At 39.9% G+C, this 25,018-nt stretch overlaps 1 protein-coding gene across 4 annotated transcripts in view; it reads right to left on the bottom strand.

Annotated features, from left to right (window-relative positions):
- Positions 1 to 4,137: 4,137 nt before the first annotated feature.
- il6r (interleukin 6 receptor) overlaps positions 4,138 to 25,018 on the bottom strand; it is a 58,539-nt gene continuing 37,658 nt past the window's right edge. For all 4 annotated transcript variants that reach the window (XM_069185255.1, XM_069185258.1, XM_069185256.1 and 1 more), the window contains 2 exons: positions 5,631 to 5,742; positions 4,138 to 5,490 (listed from right to left, as the gene is read on the bottom strand). In XM_069185255.1, the coding sequence (XP_069041356.1) occupies positions 5,232 to 5,490; positions 5,631 to 5,742 (371 nt within the window). In that variant the 3' untranslated portion in view covers positions 4,138 to 5,231. The remainder of the gene's footprint in view (positions 5,491 to 5,630; positions 5,743 to 25,018) is intronic.

The following is a 25,018-nucleotide window of genomic DNA, read 5'->3' as shown; positions in this document are numbered from 1 at the left end:
ACATTTTACAATTTTTTCTGGTCTTACAGGATACAGGAAGTTGCTAGTCCTAAGCTTTTTAAAAACTGTCTCAAAGCAAGGGTTGAGTCTTTAAACAGCCCTTGATTGCACATTAATTGAAAAAGGAAACTGATTACTTCTTCAGATTATTAAAAAAAGGACACAGCTACGAAGTATGAAGACGAGCTCGTTAAAGCCTCTTTGTAAGAAGATACAATAGTGTGCTCATGTCCACTTTTTAGGGCTACACCTGCAACTCTTCTGAATAGGTGTGATATTGGTGACGTATTTCGTTTTCCTGTTCACAGAAACGCGCAGAAGATACTAAATGCAAACTCCACCGCCGCCCCCCACCCAGGCACACAGAGCAACACCACTGCAGTATTGGTGTCCTCGTCATCACCCGAGAAAATAACAAACAGAAACAGACCCTGACGAAGTACAGGCTCAGTGACCACAGCCTGGCCATAGAAACTGGGCGACACAGGCAGACCTGGCTGCCCAGAGAGGACAGGCTCAGTGACCACAGTCTGGACACACACACTGGACACAGGCAGACCTGGCTGCCCAGAGAGGACAGGCTCAGTGACCACAGTCTGGACACACACACTGGACACAGGCAGACCTGGCTGCCCAGAGAGGACAGGCTCAGTGACCACAGTCTGGACACACACACTGGACACAGGCAGACCTGGCTGCCCAGAGAGGACAGGCTGTGCTCCCACTGCCAGCGGGGAGAAACAGAGACAGAGGTGCACTTCCTACTGCACTGTGACAGATACTCTGGGATTAGAGAGACATTCTTCCCGAAATTCAGAAATCTAATCCCAGAGTTCCCACACCTGCCAGAATCACAACAGGTCCCAATCCTACTGGGAGAGGGAGGAGGGTTCTCAGTTGATCTGGCAGCCCAGTATGTGATCTCCTGTCACAGCCTGAGGAACAGTGAGTCTGTCTCCCAATAATGCTCCAGCCGCCTACAGTATAAGTCAATATTTTATAAGATGTCTTTGTTGTAAATGTCTGTAATTTGTCTGTAGATTTTATTTTACTTCTATTTTTTGTTTTTTTAATGTAAATATAATTACTTTCATTTGCTTTGGCAACACTGATTGTACCCATCGGTCATGCTAATAAAGCACCCTCAATTGAACTGAATAGCCGCTTCACCACCGGATGAGACCGGTTCACGGAGCCTCCCGCAGCCTCGTTAAACAGACACCAGGAAACCCGCAATACTTAACACCCCGTGTGCCGCAGTCCCTCAAAGCACGACATAAAAAAAAGTATTTTTTTAAGTAAAAAAAAAGTTATCCCCCTGACCCGGGTGAGGGTCTCACGACCTTGAAACGTTAAGGAGAGATGGCGGGGTCCGAGGACATCGCTTGGCGAAACACAGAACCGAGGGCAACCTTAACCCTAACCCTCCCCCCCATTCACCCCGGACCCCCCGAGAAAACTCACCCCAAAAAGTCAAGCTAAAGACGCGGCTCAAATCCATCGCTAATTCCAGCATATGCTCAATCAAACTTCACTCTGTTTCACCACACCCTTCTCTGACGACACTTCCCCTTCTGGTGCCGGCTTTACGTCACGTCGCGTCACGCCACCAGAAGGAGGGGAGTGGACTTGTTTGCGTTTCCAAAAAGAATTGGAGAATTTACCGATGTCTATATGAGTCCTGCAGTTTTGACGGATCATAAAGGTCGATTTTTGTCGATTAAGACATCTGGATCTTTAAAAACCAAAACATTCAGTTACTGGAAATTTAACAAAACTCTTTTGGAAGAAGACCACTTTGTAAAGGATGCTAAATTAATCATTAAAAATTGGCATGGAAAGGCATTACAGAACAACTCTTTCGGCAGTTATTGGGAATTTATGAAGTATAAAATTAGGGAGTTAGCTATTAAAAAAAGCACAATCCTAGTTATGTTGAAAAGAAATAAAGAAGATACTCTTATTAAAGATATAATTGAATTAACTCCGATCACTGATTACAGTCAGGAAGAAAAAGAAAAATGGAATCTTTTGCAATTGCAATTAGATCAGATTTATGAAGAAAAAGCTAAAGGTGCCTTTATACGGTCAAGAAGAAAGTGGATGGAAGAAGGGGAAAAAATACTAAATATTTTTAGAATTTAGAAAAAAGAAGTTTAGAATATAAAACGATTGACAAGTAAAAAATTCATGGCAGTATTACAGATCATCTAAAAAATATAGCTTTATATGTTACTGATTTTTACAAAACATTACATTCAGTAAGACAGAACAAGTCAGATATGGATGCCTTCCTGCATTCCATAAGGAGAGACGCTAGATTTATAGATGAGGAATTCCGTATACAGTGTGATCAACAATTTACTAAGAATGAAATAAAAGTAAATATTGATAAGTTAAAAGACAATAAAGCCCCTGGGAATGACTGTTTATGTAGTGAATTTTATAATTTTTTTCAAGATTCATTAATTGATTTTTTATTTGGTGTTTTTGAAGAAGCTATACAAAAAAAAGAAATGCCACCTTCTCTGAAACAGGGTTTGATCTCTCTTATTCCCAAACCTGACAAGGATAAGTTAATATTAGAAAACTGGGCTCGAACCCGGGTCTCGAACCTGAGATACTAAGTCGTCATTCTGAGATACCCTAGCGCGTTTTTTTTTTTACTCCCTGGCGGAAACGGGCTTCCATAGACGAAAGCTGGTTCTTGGGATAAAAAAATAAAAAGATTTCTCACTTTCACGTTTATAAAAAAAAATGCTTAAACGATAAACTAGACTTTCGCACCCTCTGTTCACGTTACTTTACGGTTAGTCGCGTTTTCTTAATAGGATCGCAGGTGTTGCATCAGCCAGAATTGTTGTTTTTTTGGTCAAGCGGACCCGATCATTGTGATTATCGTTAACAACAGGTACAATGAGCGGCCGGGTATCGCTTAGAACATCAGAACACAATCTAGTATACTGCTTTACTCGATGAAGATGATGTCGCAGGAAAATAGTTCTCGCTCTTACCTGTAGTCTTAAGAATTTGTAGATCCATTTTTGAGCGCAGCGACTAAGTAACTTAAAACAGTCCGGAAACTAAACAGGAAGAGGCGGGAATATCTGAAATTCTACTTCCTTTCATAAAGTGTGGTCTTTTTGAACGCTACTGCTTAGCGGTTGTCTTCATCTTATGGTCAACTGCGTTACTTCTTTAGATAAGATGAGATCACTTGGATGATGCACCAGTACTCTCCCCACACACCAGCTCTCAGTCAGTACTGGACTGGGAGTGTTGGTGCACCATAAAGGGGCACTCTAGAATAGAATTTCACTGCAGTGCCTCATTATGGTGACAAGGGACACTGTTCTGTAGGAGGTCTGGGCTACTGGTCACTACAGACCGCAGGATGCTGTCAGTAAGAGTGGGGTGTGGACCCTGGTGTCCTGACTACTGGTCACTACAGACCCCAGGACACTGTCAGTAAGAGTGGGGTGTGGACCCTGGTGTCCTGACTACTGGTCACTACAGACCCCAGGACAGTCAGTAAGAGTGGGGTGTTGACCCTGGTGTCCTGACTACTGGTCACTACAGACCCCAGGACACTGTCAGTAAGAGTGGGGTGCTGACCCTGGTGTCCTGACTACTGGTCACTACAGACCCCAGGACACTGTCAGTAAGAGTGGGGTGTGGACCCTGGTGTCCTGACTACTGGTCACTACAGACCCCAGGACACTGTCAGTAAGAGTGGGGTGTGGACCCTGGTGTCCTGACTACTGGTCACTACAGACCCCAGGACACTGTCAGTAAGAGTGGGGTGTGGACCCTGGTGTCCTGACTACTGGTCACTACAGACCCCAGGACACTGTCAGTAAGAGTGGGGTGTGGACCCTGGTGTCCTGACTACTGGTCACTACAGACCCCAGGACACTGTCAGTAAGAGTGGGGTGTGGACCCTGGTGTTCTGGGTCACTACTGTGAGGTCTGTACTGGTCACTACAGATTCCGGGGCAGATCTCAGTGGTAGGGTTGGTAGGGTAGGGCTGGAGTTCACCAACTGCCAGGGTAACAAAAACTAACAGGCCAGGCTTCCTGTACAGAACTGCCCCCCCAGAGAGGGGCAAAGACAGAATCACGCAGGACGACAGCAAAGAAAATCACTAACAAGTTCCGATTTTATTTTACAACCATCAGAAAAATAAAGTGGGAGACAAGAATCAGCTCTTCAATCAAAAACAACTCAGAAACCAGATAAAAAAATATTGCCTCCCCAATGAGGGATCTATACAGTGAGATCGGTAGCAGAAAAGACATCTGCACAGTGAAAGCAGCAGGATCTCTCTCAGCAGGACCCCCTCGCCCTAGAGCACCCAGTTTTCTGCTTCACGGTTCCCCAGTGTGCCAACAATTCCAGTGATTCTTCAGGGTATTAAGGACATGGGAAGTATACAAGCTCCATTGGGATTGTTTTCCCATAAGCCTGGTGATCCCAGAGCCTCTCGGACGTTTTCTTGAAGGATCTCGTGAGCCGGCCTGTACAACAGCTCAGGTAGTCTCCTCTAGTCTCTTTCTCTTCTTTATTCGCAGACACACAACGCAGGAACACAGAAACACACACGCAACACAGGAACCTTACTGTACACACATGTCACAGACACACACACACTCACACACTGCACACACTGAGCCCAGAGAGAGGGTTCAGTATACAAGCGCGCACACACAGGTACATAGGAGCACAGACACAACACAGGAGCTCCCACACACAACACAGACACACATAAGCACACACACACATAACTCCATGTGGAATAAAGTGCCTCCCACTTTCCTGGGTGTCCCAGAGTCCATCCTGTCTGGGATTTTGGGGTGTCTGGGGTATCCAGTCCTTGTGTATCCGGCAGGATATGGAATATCAAAATTGAGGTTTGGCTGCAGCATCCTCTCCCCAAGACTACATTCGTGGCCCAGGTATTCCCGGAAACTCTTCCCTCTGTTGTCCGGTGATGCCCTGCCGGTCTCTGTGCTTACAGTGCAGTACCCACTGTAGAACAGAGGCGTCTCTATGGTGAGACTGGCCAGACACTGGGCACCATGTCACAGCACATTTTATACAGTAGTAGGAGATACAGATACAAGGCCCTTTGCACAAGGTTGCAGTCGGACGGAATGCTTTTTACACAGAATGAGCCCTGAGGCAGTTTCGGGGTGTCTGTCCACACTCCTCACCCCACCCCTGGGCGACGTCACTGCCGCACCAAGAAGTAGCCCATGTTCATGAGGTAATAGCCCCTCCTTTGCTCGCCTGGCTCGTGAGGGGGCACCTCCTCCTGCGGAGGCCCAGAAGCAGGGTGCGGCACCAAGGGCACCCCTTCCTTTCCGGCCTGCAGCGCCGACCTGGACTGGGAGCTGGGGGGGTCCTTAGGGGTGGGGGGAACCTGGCAGGGCGGGTTGTGAGCGTGACGTCCCATTTTCAGGAGCTTGGACTTCAGCTGGACGCGATACCTGGAGCGCAGGGAGAGGGGGGGAGAGGGGGGAAGGTGAGGAAAAGAGCCAGAGCTCACCCCTGTCACCCAGGAGGGGGAAACAGTGACCCCTGCTGGCCAGGGAAAGCTACAGCAGGCAGGCCGGTGCAGAGAGGTTACCTGGCAATGAAGATGGTCAACAGAGAGACGCCCACCAGTAGGGACACCCCAGCCGCCCAGGACACAATTACCCACAGCTCCTGTGGACTGGTGTTGGACTGGGACTCCAGCACTAAGAGAGAGAGAGAGAGGGGTTAATATACACACTGCACTGAGCCCAGAGAGAGAGGGGTTAATATACACACTGCACTGAGCCCAGAGAGAGAGAGGGGTTAATATACACACTGCACTGAGCCCAGAGAGAGAGGGGTTAATATACACACTGCACTGAGCCCAGAGAGAGAGAGGGGTTAATATACACACTGCACTGAGCCCAGAGAGAGAGGGGTTAATATACACACTGCACTGAGCCCAGAGAGAGAGGGGTTAATATACACACTGCACTGAGCCCAGAGAGAGAGAAGGGTTAATATACACACTGCACTGAGCCCAGAGAGAGAGGGGTTAATATACACACTGCACTGAGCCCAGAGAGAGAGAGGGGTTAATATACACACTGCACTGAGCCCAGAGAGAGAGGGGTTAATATACACACTGCACTGAGCCCAGAGAGAGAGAGGGGTTAATATACACACTGCACTGAGCCCAGAGAGAGAGGGGTTAATATACACACTGCACTGAGCCCAGAGAGAGAGAGGGGTTAATATACACACTGCACTGAGCCCAGAGAGAGAGGGGTTAATATACACACTGCACTGAGCCCAGAGAGAGAGAGGGGTTAATATACACACTGCACTGAGCCCAGAGAGAGAGGGGTTAATATACACACTGCACTGAGCCCAGAGAGAGAGGGGTTAATATACACACTGCACTGAGCCCAGAGAGAGGGGTTAATATACACACTGCACTGAGCACAGAGAGAGAGAGGGGTTAATATACACACTGCACTGAGCCCAGAGAGAGAGGGGTTAATATACACACTGCACTGAGCCCAGAGAGAGAGGGGTTAATATACACACTGCACTGAGCACAGAGAGAGAGGGGTTAATATACACACTGCACTGAGCCCAGAGAGAGGGGTTAATATACACACTGCACTGAGCCCAGAGAGAGAGGGGTTAATATACACACTGCACTGAGCCCAGAGAGAGAGGGGTTAATATACACACTGCACTGAGCCCAGAGAGAGAGGGGTTAATATACACACTGCACTGAGCCCAGAGAGAGAGGGGTTAATATACACACTGCACTGAGCCCAGAGAGAGAGAGGGGTTAATATACACACTGCACTGAGCCCAGAGAGAGAGGGGTTAATATACACACTGCACTGAGCCCAGAGAGAGAGAGGGGTTAATATACACACTGCACTGAGCCCAGAGAGAGAGGGGTTAATATACACACTGCACTGAGCACAGAGAGAGAGAGGGGTTAATATACACACTGCACTGAGCCCAGAGAGAGAGAGGAGTTACCAGTGAAACAGAAAACCAGTGGTGGGGGGGAGGGGGGGTGGTTAATATTCAATCTCCGAGAGAAGAGGGGGTCAGTACAGACACACTGCCTACCTCTGCCTCAGACAGACTGGGACAGAAGAAGTGCACAGACAGGCCAGGAGAGGCGTTCAGCAGGGCCCTGCTCTTTGGGGACAGGCGGCGGGCTCTGGAGCGGCCAGGTGGTCTCGGACAGTTCCTCCAGCACGGAGGAAGTCAGAGGACAGATGGCAGGAGGAGAGAGGGGCTGAGGCTGGTGTAACGTTTGGTCTCCTCCAGCACTTCCTCTTTCCCTGTGTTTACCGTTCTCTGTGTCACTGTGTGACTCAAGATCCCCCCTCTTACTGGAACATCTGGCCAGCGGAAGAGACACGCACACACGCATATTAACACGCACACGCATCTACACACACTCATGCACATAAACACACACACACACATCTATACACACTCATACATATATACACAAACTCATACACATCTACACACACTCACACATACATCTACACACACTCACACATATCTATACACACATATAAACATATCTACACACACTCACAAACACATCTGCACACACATATACACATATGCATACACTTACACATATACACACACTCATACACATCTATATATACTCAAACCTCTACACACACATCTACAAACACTCAAACATATAAACACACACACACACATATACACACTCATACACATATACAGTAAAACTTATTCAAGCGGAAAATATATAAGGGCATCAAAGTATTAGTCAGGAAAGACTTAGCAGCCTTACCACACCAAACAAAATGTATCAACTGTGGTACAATTTCATTTTTTGACAAGTATTCTGTTATTGGAAATTTTGTGTGAAATGGTGCTCTCCATGAGCATGGTATCAGTGTTAAATAGCTTAAAAGTCTGGAAAACCCAATAAATTGTAGCTACACCTGTTTAAATGCCATTGCATTCAATGCCAAATGCAACAGATTGAGACATTTAAACACTTTCTTTCAATATTTTGCTTTTCGGGGATTTAGACAACATCCCCATTTAGGGCAATAGTGTATATAGAGCCATATATGCAAGAAAAAAAAATGTGCACAGAACAATAAAATAACACCTTTCCTAAATTTCACTTCTGCCCTAAAACACAGCCATGCCATCAAAAACATCTTCTATGTTTTCTAAAAAACCTAACACTAACCCTAGCTAAGGGTTTGGGCAGTTAGGGTTAGGGCTCAGATTTTCTTCAATGCAGCCTAACACTCATTTAAGCAGAAAATATAACCCAGGGCATCAAAATATTAGTCTGAAAGGCCTTAGCAGCCTTGCCACAACAAACAAAATGTATCAACTGTGGTACAATTTCATTTTTTGACAAGTATTCTGTTATTGCAAATTTTGTGTGGAATGGTGCTCTCCATGAGCATGGTATCAATGTGAAAAAGGTTAAGAGTTTGGAAAACCCAATAAATTGTAGCTACACCTGTTTAAATGCCATTGCATTCAATGCCAAATGCAACAGATTGAGACATTTAAACACTTTCTTTCAATCTTGTGCTTTTCGGGGATTAAGACAAAATCCCCAATTAGGGCAATGCAGTATATAGAGCCATATATGCAAGAAAAAAAAATGTGCACAGAACAATAAAATAACACCTTTCCTAAATTTCACTTCTGCCCTAAAACACAGCCATGCCATCAAAAACATCCTCTATGTTTTCTAATAAACCTAACCCTAACCCTAGCTAAGGGTTTCAGCAGTTAGGGTTAGGGCTCAGATTTTCTTCAATGCAACCTAACACTCATTTAAGTAGAAAATGTAACCCAGGGCATCAAAATATTACTCTGAAAGGCCTTAGCAGCCTTGCCACAACAAACAAAATGTATCAACTATGGTACAATTTCATTTTTGGACAAGAATTCTGTTATTGCAAATTTTGTGTGGAATGGTGCTCTCCATGAGCATGGTATCAGTGTGAAATGGGTTAAGAGTTTGGAAAACCCAATAAATTATAGCTACACCTGTTAAAATGTCATTGCATTCAATGCCAAATGCAACAGATTGAGACATTTAAACACTTTCTTTCAATCTTGTGCTTTTCGGGGATTTAGACAAAATCCCCATTTAGGGCAATGCAGTATATAGAGCCATATATGCAAGAAAAAAAAATGTGCACAGAACAATAAAATAACACCTTTCCTAAATTTCACTTCTGCCCTAAAACACAGCCATGCCATCAAACATCCTCTATGTTTTCTAATAACACTAACCCTAACCCTAGCTAAGGGTTTGGGCAGTTAGGGTTAGGGCTCAGATTTTCATCAATGCAGCTTAACACTCATTTAAGCAGAAAATATAACCCAGCGCATCAAAATATTAGTCTGAAAGGCCCTAGCAGCCTTGCCACAACAAACAAAATGTATCAACTGTGGTACAATTTCATTTTTTGACAAGTATTCTGTTATTGCAAATTTTGTGTGGAATGGTGCTCTCCATGAGCATGGTATCAGTGTGAAATTGGTTAAGAGTTTGGAAAACCCAATAAATTATAGCTACACCTGTTACAATGCCAGTGCATTCAATGCCAAATGCAACAGATTGAGATATTTAAACACTTTCTTTCAATATTTTGCTTTTTGGAGATTTAGACAAAATCCCCATTTAGGGCAATGCAGTATATAGAGCCATATATGCAAGAAAAAAAAATGTGCACAGAACAATAAAATAACACCTTTCCTAAATTTCACTTCTGCCCTAAAACACAGCCATGCCATCAAAAACATCCTCTATGTTTTCTAATAAACCTAACCCTAACCCTAGCTAAGGGTTTCAGCAGTTAGGGTTAGGGCTCAGATTTTCTTCAATGCAACCTAACACTCATTTAAGTAGAAAATGTAACCCAGGGCATCAAAATATTACTCTGAAAGGCCTTAGCAGCCTTGCCACAACAAACAAAATGTATCAACTATGGTACAATTTCATTTTTGGACAAGAATTCTGTTATTGCAAATTTTGTGTGGAATGGTGCTCTCCATGAGCATGGTATCAGTGTGAAATGGGTTAAGAGTTTGGAAAACCCAATAAATTATAGCTACACCTGTTAAAATGTCATTGCATTCAATGCCAAATGCAACAGATTGAGACATTTAAACACTTTCTTTCAATCTTGTGCTTTTCGGGGATTTAGACAAAATCCCCATTTAGGGCAATGCAGTATATAGAGCCATATATGCAAGAAAAAAAAATGTGCACAGAACAATAAAATAACACCTTTCCAAAATTTCACTTCTGCCCTAAAACACAGCCATGCCATCAAACATCCTCTATGTTTTCTAATAACACTAACCCTAACCCTAGCTAAGGGTTTGGGCAGTTAGGGTTAGGGCTCAGATTTTCATCAATGCAGCTTAACACTCATTTAAGCAGAAAATATAACCCAGCGCATCAAAATATTAGTCTGAAAGGCCCTAGCAGCCTTGCCACAACAAACAAAATGTATCAACTGTGGTACAATTTCATTTTTTGACAAGTATTCTGTTATTGCAAATTTTGTGTGGAATGGTGCTCTCCATGAGCATGGTATCAGTGTGAAATAGGTTAAGAGTTTGGAAAACCCAATAAATTTTAGCTACACCTGTTAAAAAGCCAGTGCATTCAAAGCCAAATGCAACAGACTGAGACATTTAAACACTTTCTTTCAATATTTTGCTTTTTTGAGATTTAGACAAAATCCCCATTTAGGGCAAAGCAGTATATAGAGCCATATATGCAAGAAAAAAAAATGTGCACAGAACATTAAAATAACACCTTTCCTAAATTTCACTTCTGTCCTAAAACACAGCCATGCCATCAAACATCCTCTATGTTTTCTAATAAACCTAACCCTAACCCTAGCTAAGGGTTTGGGCAGTTAGGGTTAGGGCTCAGATTTTCATCAATGCAGCTTAACACTCATTTAAGCAGAAAATATAACCCAGCGCATCAAAATATTAGTCTGAAAGGCCCTAGCAGCCTTGCCACAACAAACAAAATGTATCAACTGTGGTACAATTTCATTTTTTGACAAGTATTCTGTTATTGCAAATTTTGTGTGGAATGGTGCTCTCCATGAGCATGGTATCAGTGTGAAATTGGTTAAGAGTTTGGAAAACCCAATAAATTATAGCTACACCTGTTACAATGCCAGTGCATTCAATGCCAAATGCAACAGAATGAGATATTTAAACACTTTCTTTCAATATTTTGCTTTTTGGAGATTTAGACAAAATCCCCATTTAGGGCAATGCAGTATATAGAGCCATATATGCAAGAAAAAAAAATGTGCACAGAACAATAAAATAACACCTTTCCTAAATTTCACTTCTGCCCTAAAACACAGCCATGCCATCAAACATCCTCTATGTTTTCTAATAACACTAACCCTAACCCTAGCTAAGGGTTTCGGCAGTTAGGGTTAGGGCTCAGATTTTCTTCAATGCAGCCTAACACTCATTTAAGCAGAAAATATAACCCAGGGCATCAAAATATTAGTCTGAAAGGCCTTAGCAGCCTTGCCACAACAAACAAAATGTATCAACTGTGGTACAATTTCATTTTTTGACAAGTATTCTGTTATTGCAAATTCTGTGTGGAATGGTGCTCTCCATGAGCATGGTATCAGTGTGAAATGGGTTAATAGTTTGGAAAACCCAATAAATTATAGTAACACCTGTTAAATTGTCATTGCATTCAATGCCAAATGCAACAGATTGAGACATTTAAACACTTTCTTTCAATATTTTGCTTTTTGGAGATTTAGACAACATCCCCATTTAGGGCAATGCAGTATATAGAGCCATATATGGAAGAAAAAAAAATGTGCACAGAACATTAAAATAACACCTTTCCTAAATTTCACATCTGTCCTAAAACATAGCCATGCCATCAAACATCCTCTCTGTTTTCTAATAAACCTAGCCCTAACCCTAGCTAAGGGTTTGGGCAGTTAGGGTTAGGGCTCAGATTTTCATCAATGCAGCTTAACACTCATTTAAGCAGAAAATATAACCCAGCGCATCAAAATATGAGTTTGAAAGGCCCTAGCAGCCTTGCCACAACAAACAAAATGTATCAACTGTGGTACAATTTCATTTTTGGACAAGTATTCTGTTATTGCAAATTCTGTGTGGAATGGTGCTCTCCATGAGCATGGTATCAGTGTGAAATGGATTAAGAGTTTGGAAACCCCAATAAATTATAGCTACACCTGTTACAATGCCAGTGCATTCAATGCCAAATGCAACAGATTGAGACATTTAAACACTTTCTTTCAATCTTGTGGTTTTCGGGGATTTAGACAACATCCCCATTTAGGGCAATGGAGTATATAGAGCCATATATGCAAGAAAAAAAAATGTGCACAGAACAATAAAATAACACCTTTCCTAAATTTCACTTCTGCCCTAAAACACAGCCATGCCATCAAACATCCTCTATGTTTTCTAATAACACTAACCCTAACCCTAGCTAAGGGTTTGGGCAGTTAGGGTTAGGGCTCAGATTTTCATCAATGCAGCTTAACACTCATTTAAGCAGAAAATATAACCCAGGGCATCAAAATATTAGTCTGAAAGGCCTTAGTAGCCTTGCCACAACAAACAAAATGTATCAACTGTGGTACAATTTCATTTTTTGACAAGTATTCTGTTATTGCAAATTCTGTGTGGAATGGTGCTCTCCATGAGCATGGTATCAGTGTTAAATAGCTTAAAAGTCTGGAAAACCCAATAAATTGTAGCTACACCTGTTTAAATGCCATTGCATTCAATGCCAAATGCAACAGATTGAGACATTTAAACACTTTCTTCAATCTTGTGCTTTTCGGGGATTAAGACAACATCCCCATTTAGGGCAATGCAGTGTATAGAGCCATATATGCAAGAAAAAAAAATGTGCACAGAACAATAAAATAACACCTTTCTTAAATTTCACTTCTGCCCTAAACTTCAGCCATGCCATCAAACATCCTCTATGTTTTCTAATAACACTAACCCTAACCCTAGCTTAGGGTTTGGGCAGTTAGGGTTAGGGCTCAGATTTTCTTCAATGCAGCCTAACACTCATTTAAGCAGAAAATATAACCCAGGGCATCAAAATATTAGTCTGAAAGGCCTTAGCAGCCTTGCCACAACAAACAAAATGTATCAACTATGGTACAATTTCATTTTTTAACAAGTATTGTGTTATTGCAAATTTTGGTAGAATGGTGCTCTCCATGAGCATGGTATCAGCGTTAAATAGGCTAATATTCTGGAAAACCCAATAAATTTTAGCTACACCTGTTAAAAAGCCAGTGCATTCAAAGCCAAATGCAACAGACTGAGACATTTAAACACTTTCTTTCAATATTTTGCTTTTTTGAGATTTAGACAAAATCCCCATTTAGGGCAAAGCAGTATATAGAGCCATATATGCAAGAAAAAAAAAATGTGCACAGAACAATAAAATAACACCATTCCTAAATTTCACTTCTGCCCTAAAACACAGCCATGCTATCAAACATCCTCTATGTTTTCTAATAACACTAACCCTAACCCTAGCTAAGGGTTTCGGCAGTTAGGGTTAGGGCTCAGATTTTCTTCAATGCAACCTAACACTTATTTAAGTAGAAAATGTAACCCAGGGCATCAAAATATTAGTCTGAAAGGCCTTAGCAGCCTTGCCACAACAAACAAAATGTATCAACTGTGGTACAATTTCATTTTTTGACAAGTATTCTGTTATTGCAAATTTTGTGTGGAATGGTGCTCTCCATGAGCATGGTATCAATGTGAAATAGGTTAAGAGTTTGGAAAACCCAATAAATTATAGCTACACCTTTTACAATGCCAGTGCATTCAATGCCAAATGCAACAGATTGAGACATTTAAACACTTTCTTTCAATCTTGTGCTTTTCGGGGATTTAGACAAAATCCCCATTTAGGGCAATGCAGTGTATAGAGCCATCTATGCAAGAAAAAAAAATGTGCACAGAACAATAAAATAACACCTTTCCTAAATTTCACTTCTGCCCTAAAACACAGCCATGCTATCAAACATCCTCTATGTTTTCTAATAACATTAACCCTAACCCAAGCTAAGGGTTTGAGCAGTTAGGGTTAGGGCTCAGATTTTCATCAATGCAGCTTAACACTCATTTAAGCAGAAAATATAACCCAGGGCATCAAAAGATTAGTCTGAAAGGCCTTAGTAGCCTTGCCACAACAAACAAAATGTATCAACTATGGTACAATTTCATTTTTTTGACAAGTATTCTGTTATTGCAAATTCTGTGTGGAATGGTGCTCTCCATGAGCATGGTATCAGTGTTAAATAGCTTAAGAGTCTGGAAAACCCAATAAATTGTAGCTACACCTGTTTAAATGCCATTGCATTCAATGCCAAATGCAACAGATTGAGACATTTAAACACTTTCTTTCAATCTTGTGCTTTTCGGGGATTTAGACAACATCCCCATTTAGGGCAATGCAGTGTATAGAGCCATATATGCAAGAAAAAAAAATGTGCACAGAACATTAAAATAACACTTTTCCTACATTTCACTTCTGTCCTAAACCTCAGCCATGCCATCAAACATCCTCTATGTTTTCTAATAACACTAACCCTAACCCAAGCTAAGGGTTTGAGCAGTTAGGGTTAGGGCTCAGATTTTCATCAAGGCAGCTTAACACTCATTTAAGCAGAAAATATAACCCAGGGCATCAAAATATTAGTCTGAAAGGCCTAAGTAGCCTTGCCACAACAAACAAAATGTATCAACTATGGTACAATTTCATTTTTTTGACAAGTATTCTGTTATTGCAAATTCTGTGTGGAATGGTGCTCTCCATGAGCATGGTATCAGTGTTAAATAGCTTAAAAGTCTGGAAAACCCAATAAATTGTAGCTACACCTGTTTAAATGCCATTGCATTCAATGCCAAATGCAACAGATTGAGACATTTAAACACTTTCTTTCAATATTTTGCTTTTCGGGGATTAAGACAACATCCCCATTTAGGGCAATGCAGTATATAGAGCCATATATGCAAGAAAAAAAATGTGCACAGAACAATAAAATAACACCTTTCATAAATTTCACTTCTGCCCTAAAACACAGCCATGCCATCAAACATCCTCTATGTTTTCTAATAACACTAACCCTAGCCCTAGCTAAGGGTTTGGGCAGTTAGGGTTAGGGCTCAGATGTTCTTCAATGCAGCCTAACACTCATTTAAGCAGAAAATATAAGTCAGGGCATCAAAATATTAGTCTGAAAGGCCTTAGCAGCCTTGCCACAACAAACAAAATGTATCAACTGTGGTACAATTTCATTTTTTGACAAGTATTCTGTTACTGCAAATTTTGTGTGGAATGGTGCTCTCCATGAGCATGGTATCAATGTGAAATAGGTTAAGAGTTTGGAAAACCCAATAAATAATAGCTACACCTGTTACAATGCCAGTGCATTCAATGCCAAATGCAACAGATTGAGACATTTAAACACTTTCTTTCAATATTTTGCTTTTTGGAGATTTAGACAAAATCCCCATTTAGGGCAATGCAGTATATAGAGCCATATATGCAAGAAAAAAAAATGTGCACAGAACACTAAAATAACACCTTTCCTAAATTTCACTTCTGCCCTAAAACACAGCCATGCCATCAAACATCCTCTATGTTTTCTAATAACACTAACCCTAACCCTAGCTAAGGGTTTGGGCAGTTAGGGTTAGGGCTCAGATTTTCATCAATGCAGCTTAACACTCATTTAAGCAGAAAATATAACCCAGCGCATCAAAATATGAGTCTGAAAGGCCCTAGCAGCCTTGCCACAACAAACAAAATGTATCAACTGTGGTACAATTTCATTTTTTGACAAGTATTCTGTTATTGCAAATTTTGTGTGGAATGGTGCTCTCCATGAGCATGGTATCAGTGTGAAATGGGTTAAGAGTTTGGAAAACCCAATAAATTATAGCTACACCTGTTAAAATGTCATTGCATTCAATGACAAATGCAACAGATTGAGACATTTAAACACTTTCTTTCAATCTTGTGCTTTTCGGGGATTTAGACAACATCCCCATTTAGGGCAATGGAGTATATAGAGCCATATATGGAAGAAAAAAAATGTGCACAGAACAATAAAATAACAGTTTTCCTAAATTTCACTTCTGCCCTAAAACACAGCCATGCCATCAAACATCCTCTATGTTTTCTAATAACACTAACCCTAACCCTAGCTAAGGGTTTGGGCAGTTAGGGTTAGGGCTCAGATTTTCATCAATGCAACCTAACACTTATTTAAGCAGAAAATATAACCCATGGCATAACAATATTAGTCTGAAAGGCCTTAGCAGCCTTGGCACAACAAACAAAATGTATCAACTATGGTACAATTTCATTTTTTAACAAGTATTGTGTTATTGCAAATTTTGGTAGAATGGTGCTCTCCATGAGCATGGTATCAGCGTTAAATAGGCTAATATTCTGGAAAACCCAATAAATTTTAGCTACACCTGTTAAAAAGCCAATGCATTCAAAGCCAAATGCAACAGACTGAGACATTTAAACACTTTCTTTCAATCTTTTGCATTTTGGAGATTTAGACAAAATCCCCATTTAGGACAATGCAGTATATAGAGCCATATATGCAAGAAAAAAAAATGTGCACAGAACATTAAAATAACACCTTTCCTAAATTTCACTTCTGTCTTAAAACACAGCCATGCCATCAAACATCCTCTATGTTTTCTAATAAACCTAACCCTAACCCTAGCTAAGGGTTTGGGCAGTTAGGGTTAGGGCTCAGATTTTCATCAATGCAGCTTAACACTCATTTAAGCAGAAAATATAACCCAGCGCATCAAAATATGAGTCTGAAAGGCCCTAGCAGCCTTGCCACAACAAACAAAATGTATCAACTGTGGTACAATTTCATTTTTGGACAAGAATTCTGTTATTGCAAATTTTGTGTGGAATGGTGCTCTCCATGAGCATGGTATCAGTGTGAAATGGGTTAAGAGTTTGGAAAACCCAATAAATTATAGCTACACCTGTTAAAATGTCATTGCATTCAATGACAAATGCAACAGATTGAGACATTTAAACACTTTCTTTCAATCTTGTGCTTTTCGGGGATTTAGACAACATCCCCATTTAGGGCAATGCAGTATATAGAGCCATATACAGTATGCAAGAAAAAAAAAATGTGCACAGAACAATAAAATAACACCATTCCTAAATTTCACTTCTGCCCTAAAACACAGCCATGCCATCAAACATCCTCTATGTTTTCTAATAACACTAACCCTAACCCTAGCTAAGGGTTTCGGCAGTTAGGGTTAGGGCTCAGATTTTCTTCAATGCAACCTAACACTTATTTAAGTAGAAAATGTAACCCAGGGCATCAAAATATTAGTCTGAAAGGCCCTAGCAGCCTTGCCACAACAAACAAAATGTATCAACTGTAGTACAATTTCATTTTTTGACAAGTATTCTGTTATTGCAAATTTTGTGTGGAATGGTGCTGTCCATGAGCATGGTATCAATGTGAAATAGGTTAAGAGTTTGGAAAACCCAATAAATTATAGCTACACCTTTTACAATGCCAGTGCATTCAATGCCAAATGCAACAGATTGAGACATTTAAACACTTTCTTTCAATCTTGTGCTTTTCGGGGATTTAGACAAAATCCCCATTTAAGGGCAATGCAGTGTATAGAGCCATATATGCAAGAAAAAAAAATGTGCACAGAACAATAAAATAACACCTTTCCTAAATTTCACTTCTGCCCTAAAACACAGCCATGCCATCAAACATCCTCTATGTTTTCTAATAACACTAACCCTAACCCAAGCTAAGGGTTTGAGCAGTTAGGGTTAGGGCTCAGATTTTCATCAATGCAGCTTAACACTCATTTAAGCAGAAAATATAACCCAGGGCATCAAAAGATTAGTCTGAAAGGCCTTAGTAGCCTTGCCACAACAAACAAAATGTATCAACTATGGTACAATTTCATTTTTTGACAAGTATTCTGTTATTGCAAATTCTGTGTGGAATGGTGCTCTCCATGAGCATGGTATCAGTGTTAAATAGCTTAAGAGTCTGGAAAACCCAATAAATTGTAGCTACACCTGTTTAAATGCCATTGCATTCAATGCCAAATGCAACAGATTGAGACATTTAAACACTTTCTTTCAATCTTGTGCTTTTCGGGGATTAAGACAACATCCCCATTTAGGGCAATGCAGTATATAGAGCCATATATGCAAGAAAAAAAAATGTGCACAGAACAATAAAATAACACCTTTCCTAAATTTCACTTCTGCCCTAAAACACAGCCATGCCATCAAACATCCTCTATGTTTTCTAATAACACTAACCCTAACCCAAGCTAAGGGTTTGAGCAGTTAGGGTTAGGGCTCAGATTTTCATCAAGGCAGCTTAACACTCATTTAAGCAGAAAATATAACCCAGGGCATCAAAATATTAGTCTGAAAGGCCTAAGTAGCCTTGCCACAACAAACAAAATGTATCAACTATGGTACAATTTCATTTTTTTGACAAGTATTCTGTTATTGCAAATTCTGTGTGGAATGGTGCTCTCCATGAGCATGGTATCAATGTGAAATAGGTTAAGAGTTTGGAAAACCCAATAAATAATAGCTACACCTGTTACAATGCCAGTGCATTCAATGCCAAATGCAACAGATTGAGACATTTAAACACTTTCTTTCAATATTTTGCTTTTTGGAGATTTAGACAAAATCCCCATTTAGGGCAATGCAGTATATAGAGCCATATATGCAAGAAAAAAAAATGTGCACAGAACAATAAAATAACACCTTTCCTAAATTTCACTTCTGTCCTAAACCTCAGCCATGCCATCAAACATCCTCTATGTTTTCTAATAACACTAACCCTAACCCTAGCTAAGGGTTTCGGCAGTTAGGGTTAGGGCTCAGATTTTCTTCAATGCAGCCTAACACTCATTTAAGCAGAAAATATAACCCAGGGCATCAAAATATTAGTCTGAAAGGCCTAAGTAGCCTTGCCACAACAAACAAAATGTATCAACTATGGTACAATTTCATTTTTTTGACAAGTATTCTGTTATTGCAAATTTTGTGTGGAATGGTGCTCTCCATGAGCATGGTATCAATGTGAAATAGGTTAAGAGTTTGGAAAACCCAATAAATAATAGCTACACCTGTTACAATGCCAGTGCATTCAATGCCAAATGCAACAGATTGAGACATTTAAACACTTTCTTTCAATATTTTGCTTTTTGGAGATTTAGACAAAATCCCCATTTAGGGCAATGCAGTGTATAGAGCCATATATGCAAGAAAAAAAATGTGCACAGAACATTAAAATAACACCTTTCCTAAATTTCACATCTGTCCTAAAACATAGCCATGCCATCAAACATCCTCTCTGTTTTCTAATAAACCTAGCCCTAACCCTAGCTAAGGGTTTCGGCAGTTAGGGTTAGGGCTCAGATTTTCTTCAATGCAGCCTAACACTCATTTAAGCAGAAAATATAAGTCAGGGCATCAAAATATTAGTCTGAAAGGCCTTAGCAGCCTTGCCACAACAAACAAAATGTATCAACTGTGGTACAATTTCATTTTTTGACAAGTATTCTGTTATTGCAAATTTTGTGTGGAATGGTGCTCTCCATGAGCATGGTATCAGTGTGAAATGGGTTAAGAGTTTGGAAAACCCAATAAATTATAGCTACACCTGTTAAAATGTCATTGCATTCAATGACAAATGCAACAGATTGAGACATTTAAACACTTTCTTTCAATCTTGTGCTTTTCGGGGATTTAGACAACATCCCCATTTAGGGCAATGGAGTATATAGAGCCATATATGGAAGAAAAAAAATGTGCACAGAACAATAAAATAACAGTTTTCCTAAATTTCACTTCTGCCCTAAAACACAGCCATGCCATCAAACATCCTCTATGTTTTCTAATAACACTAACCCTAACCCTAGCTAAGGGTTTGGGCAGTTAGGGTTAGGGCTCAGATTTTCATCAATGCAACCTAACACTTATTTAAGCAGAAAATATAACCCATGGCATAACAATATTAGTCTGAAAGGCCTTAGCAGCCTTGGCACAACAAACAAAATGTATCAACTATGGTACAATTTCATTTTTTAACAAGTATTGTGTTATTGCAAATTTTGGTAGAATGGTGCTCTCCATGAGCATGGTATCAGCGTTAAATAGGCTAATATTCTGGAAAACCCAATAAATTTTAGCTACACCTGTTAAAAAGCCAATGCATTCAAAGCCAAATGCAACAGACTGAGACATTTAAACACTTTCTTTCAATCTTTTGCATTTTGGAGATTTAGACAAAATCCCCATTTAGGACAATGCAGTATATAGAGCCATATATGCAAGAAAAAAAAATGTGCACAGAACATTAAAATAACACCTTTCCTAAATTTCACTTCTGTCTTAAAACACAGCCATGCCATCAAACATCCTCTATGTTTTCTAATAAACCTAACCCTAACCCTAGCTAAGGGTTTGGGCAGTTAGGGTTAGGGCTCAGATTTTCATCAATGCAGCTTAACACTCATTTAAGCAGAAAATATAACCCAGCGCATCAAAATATGAGTCTGAAAGGCCCTAGCAGCCTTGCCACAACAAACAAAATGTATCAACTGTGGTACAATTTCATTTTTGGACAAGAATTCTGTTATTGCAAATTTTGTGTGGAATGGTGCTCTCCATGAGCATGGTATCAGTGTGAAATGGGTTAAGAGTTTGGAAAACCCAATAAATTATAGCTACACCTGTTAAAATGTCATTGCATTCAATGACAAATGCAACAGATTGAGACATTTAAACACTTTCTTTCAATCTTGTGCTTTTCGGGGATTTAGACAACATCCCCATTTAGGGCAATGCAGTATATAGAGCCATATACAGTATGCAAGAAAAAAAAAATGTGCACAGAACAATAAAATAACACCATTCCTAAATTTCACTTCTGCCCTAAAACACAGCCATGCCATCAAACATCCTCTATGTTTTCTAATAACACTAACCCTAACCCTAGCTAAGGGTTTCGGCAGTTAGGGTTAGGGCTCAGATTTTCTTCAATGCAACCTAACACTTATTTAAGTAGAAAATGTAACCCAGGGCATCAAAATATTAGTCTGAAAGGCCCTAGCAGCCTTGCCACAACAAACAAAATGTATCAACTGTAGTACAATTTCATTTTTTGACAAGTATTCTGTTATTGCAAATTTTGTGTGGAATGGTGCTGTCCATGAGCATGGTATCAATGTGAAATAGGTTAAGAGTTTGGAAAACCCAATAAATTATAGCTACACCTTTTACAATGCCAGTGCATTCAATGCCAAATGCAACAGATTGAGACATTTAAACACTTTCTTTCAATCTTGTGCTTTTCGGGGATTTAGACAAAATCCCCATTTAAGGGCAATGCAGTGTATAGAGCCATATATGCAAGAAAAAAAAATGTGCACAGAACAATAAAATAACACCTTTCCTAAATTTCACTTCTGCCCTAAAACACAGCCATGCCATCAAACATCCTCTATGTTTTCTAATAACACTAACCCTAACCCAAGCTAAGGGTTTGAGCAGTTAGGGTTAGGGCTCAGATTTTCATCAATGCAGCTTAACACTCATTTAAGCAGAAAATATAACCCAGGGCATCAAAAGATTAGTCTGAAAGGCCTTAGTAGCCTTGCCACAACAAACAAAATGTATCAACTATGGTACAATTTCATTTTTTGACAAGTATTCTGTTATTGCAAATTCTGTGTGGAATGGTGCTCTCCATGAGCATGGTATCAGTGTTAAATAGCTTAAGAGTCTGGAAAACCCAATAAATTGTAGCTACACCTGTTTAAATGCCATTGCATTCAATGCCAAATGCAACAGATTGAGACATTTAAACACTTTCTTTCAATCTTGTGCTTTTCGGGGATTAAGACAACATCCCCATTTAGGGCAATGCAGTATATAGAGCCATATATGCAAGAAAAAAAAATGTGCACAGAACAATAAAATAACACCTTTCCTAAATTTCACTTCTGCCCTAAAACACAGCCATGCCATCAAACATCCTCTATGTTTTCTAATAACACTAACCCTAACCCAAGCTAAGGGTTTGAGCAGTTAGGGTTAGGGCTCAGATTTTCATCAAGGCAGCTTAACACTCATTTAAGCAGAAAATATAACCCAGGGCATCAAAATATTAGTCTGAAAGGCCTAAGTAGCCTTGCCACAACAAACAAAATGTATCAACTATGGTACAATTTCATTTTTTTGACAAGTATTCTGTTATTGCAAATTCTGTGTGGAATGGTGCTCTCCATGAGCATGGTATCAATGTGAAATAGGTTAAGAGTTTGGAAAACCCAATAAATAATAGCTACACCTGTTACAATGCCAGTGCATTCAATGCCAAATGCAACAGATTGAGACATTTAAACACTTTCTTTCAATATTTTGCTTTTTGGAGATTTAGACAAAATCCCCATTTAGGGCAATGCAGTATATAGAGCCATATATGCAAGAAAAAAAAATGTGCACAGAACAATAAAATAACACCTTTCCTAAATTTCACTTCTGTCCTAAACCTCAGCCATGCCATCAAACATCCTCTATGTTTTCTAATAACACTAACCCTAACCCTAGCTAAGGGTTTCGGCAGTTAGGGTTAGGGCTCAGATTTTCTTCAATGCAGCCTAACACTCATTTAAGCAGAAAATATAACCCAGGGCATCAAAATATTAGTCTGAAAGGCCTAAGTAGCCTTGCCACAACAAACAAAATGTATCAACTATGGTACAATTTCATTTTTTTGACAAGTATTCTGTTATTGCAAATTTTGTGTGGAATGGTGCTCTCCATGAGCATGGTATCAATGTGAAATAGGTTAAGAGTTTGGAAAACCCAATAAATAATAGCTACACCTGTTACAATGCCAGTGCATTCAATGCCAAATGCAACAGATTGAGACATTTAAACACTTTCTTTCAATATTTTGCTTTTTGGAGATTTAGACAAAATCCCCATTTAGGGCAATGCAGTGTATAGAGCCATATATGCAAGAAAAAAAATGTGCACAGAACATTAAAATAACACCTTTCCTAAATTTCACATCTGTCCTAAAACATAGCCATGCCATCAAACATCCTCTCTGTTTTCTAATAAACCTAGCCCTAACCCTAGCTAAGGGTTTCGGCAGTTAGGGTTAGGGCTCAGATTTTCTTCAATGCAGCCTAACACTCATTTAAGCAGAAAATATAAGTCAGGGCATCAAAATATTAGTCTGAAAGGCCTTAGCAGCCTTGCCACAACAAACAAAATGTATCAACTGTGGTACAATTTCATTTTTTGACAAGTATTCTGTTATTGCAAATTTTGTGTGGAATGGTGCTCTCCATGAGCATGGTATCAGTGTGAAATGGGTTAAGAGTTTGGAAAACCCAATAAATTATAGTAACACCTGTTAAAATGTCATTGCATTCAATGCCAAATGCAACAGATTGAGACATTTAAACACTTTCTTTCAATCTTGTGGTTTTCGGGGATTTAGACAACATCCCCATTTAGGGCAATGGAGTATATAGAGCCATATATGGAAGAAAAAAAAATGTGCACAGAACAATAAAATAACAGTTTTCCTAAATTTCACTTCTGCCCTAAAACACAGCCATGCCATCAAACATCCTCTATGTTTTCTAATAAACCTAACCCTAACCCTAGCTAAGGGTTTGGGCAGTTAGGGTTAGGGCTCAGATTTTCATCAATGCAGCTTAACACTCATTTAAGCAGAAAATATAACCCAGCGCATCAAAATATGAGTCTGAAAGGCCCTAGCAGCCTTGCCACAACAAACAAAATGTATCAACTATGGTACAATTTCATTTTTTAACAAGTATTGTGTTATTGCAAATTTTGGTAGAATGGTGCTCTCCATGAGCATGGTATCAGCGTTAAATAGGCTAATATTCTGGAAAACCCAATAAATTTTAGCTACACCTGTTAAAAAGCCAGTGCATTCAAAACCAAATGCAACAGACTGAGACATTTAAACACTTTCTTTCAATCTTGTGCTTTTCGGGGATTTAGACAACATCCCCATTTAGGGCAATGCAGTATATAGAGCCATATACAGTATGCAAGAAAAAAAAATGTGCACAGAACAATAAAATAACACCTTTCCTAAATTTCACTTCTGCCCTAAAACACAGCCATGCCATCAAAAACATCCTCTATGTTTTCTAATAAACCTAACCCTAACCCTAGCTAAGGGTTTGGGCAGTTAGGGTTAGGGCTCAGATTTTCATCAATGCAGCTTAACACTCATTTAAGCAGAAAATATAACCCAGGGCATCAAAATATTAGTCTGAAAGGCCTTAGTAGCCTTGCCACAACAAACAAAATGTATCAACTGTGGTACAATTTCATTTTTTGACAAGTATTCTGTTATTGCAAATTCTGTGAGGAATGGTGCTCTCCATGAGCATGGTATCAGTGTTAAATAGCTTAAAAGTCTGGAAAACCCAATAAATTGTAGCTACACCTGTTTAAATGCCATTGCATTCAATGCCAAATGCAACAGATTGAGACATTTAAACACTTTCTTCAATCTTGTGCTTTTCGGGGATTAAGACAACATCCCCATTTAGGGCAATGCAGTGTATAGAGCCATATATGCAAGAAAAAAAAATGTGCACAGAACAATAAAATAACACCTTTCTTAAATTTCACTTCTGCCCTAAACTTCAGCCATGCCATCAAACATCCTCTATGTTTTCTAATAACACTAACCCTAACCCTAGCTAAGGGTTTGGGCAGTTAGGGTTAGGGCTCAGATTTTCTTCAATGCAGCCTAACACTCATTTAAGCAGAAAATATAACCCAGGGCA

Source organism: Lepisosteus oculatus, chromosome 27, assembly GCF_040954835.1.
Source record: "Lepisosteus oculatus isolate fLepOcu1 chromosome 27, fLepOcu1.hap2, whole genome shotgun sequence".
Lineage (NCBI taxonomy): Eukaryota > Metazoa > Chordata > Actinopteri > Semionotiformes > Lepisosteidae > Lepisosteus > Lepisosteus oculatus.
This window is presented reverse-complemented; position numbering and strand designations above follow the sequence as displayed.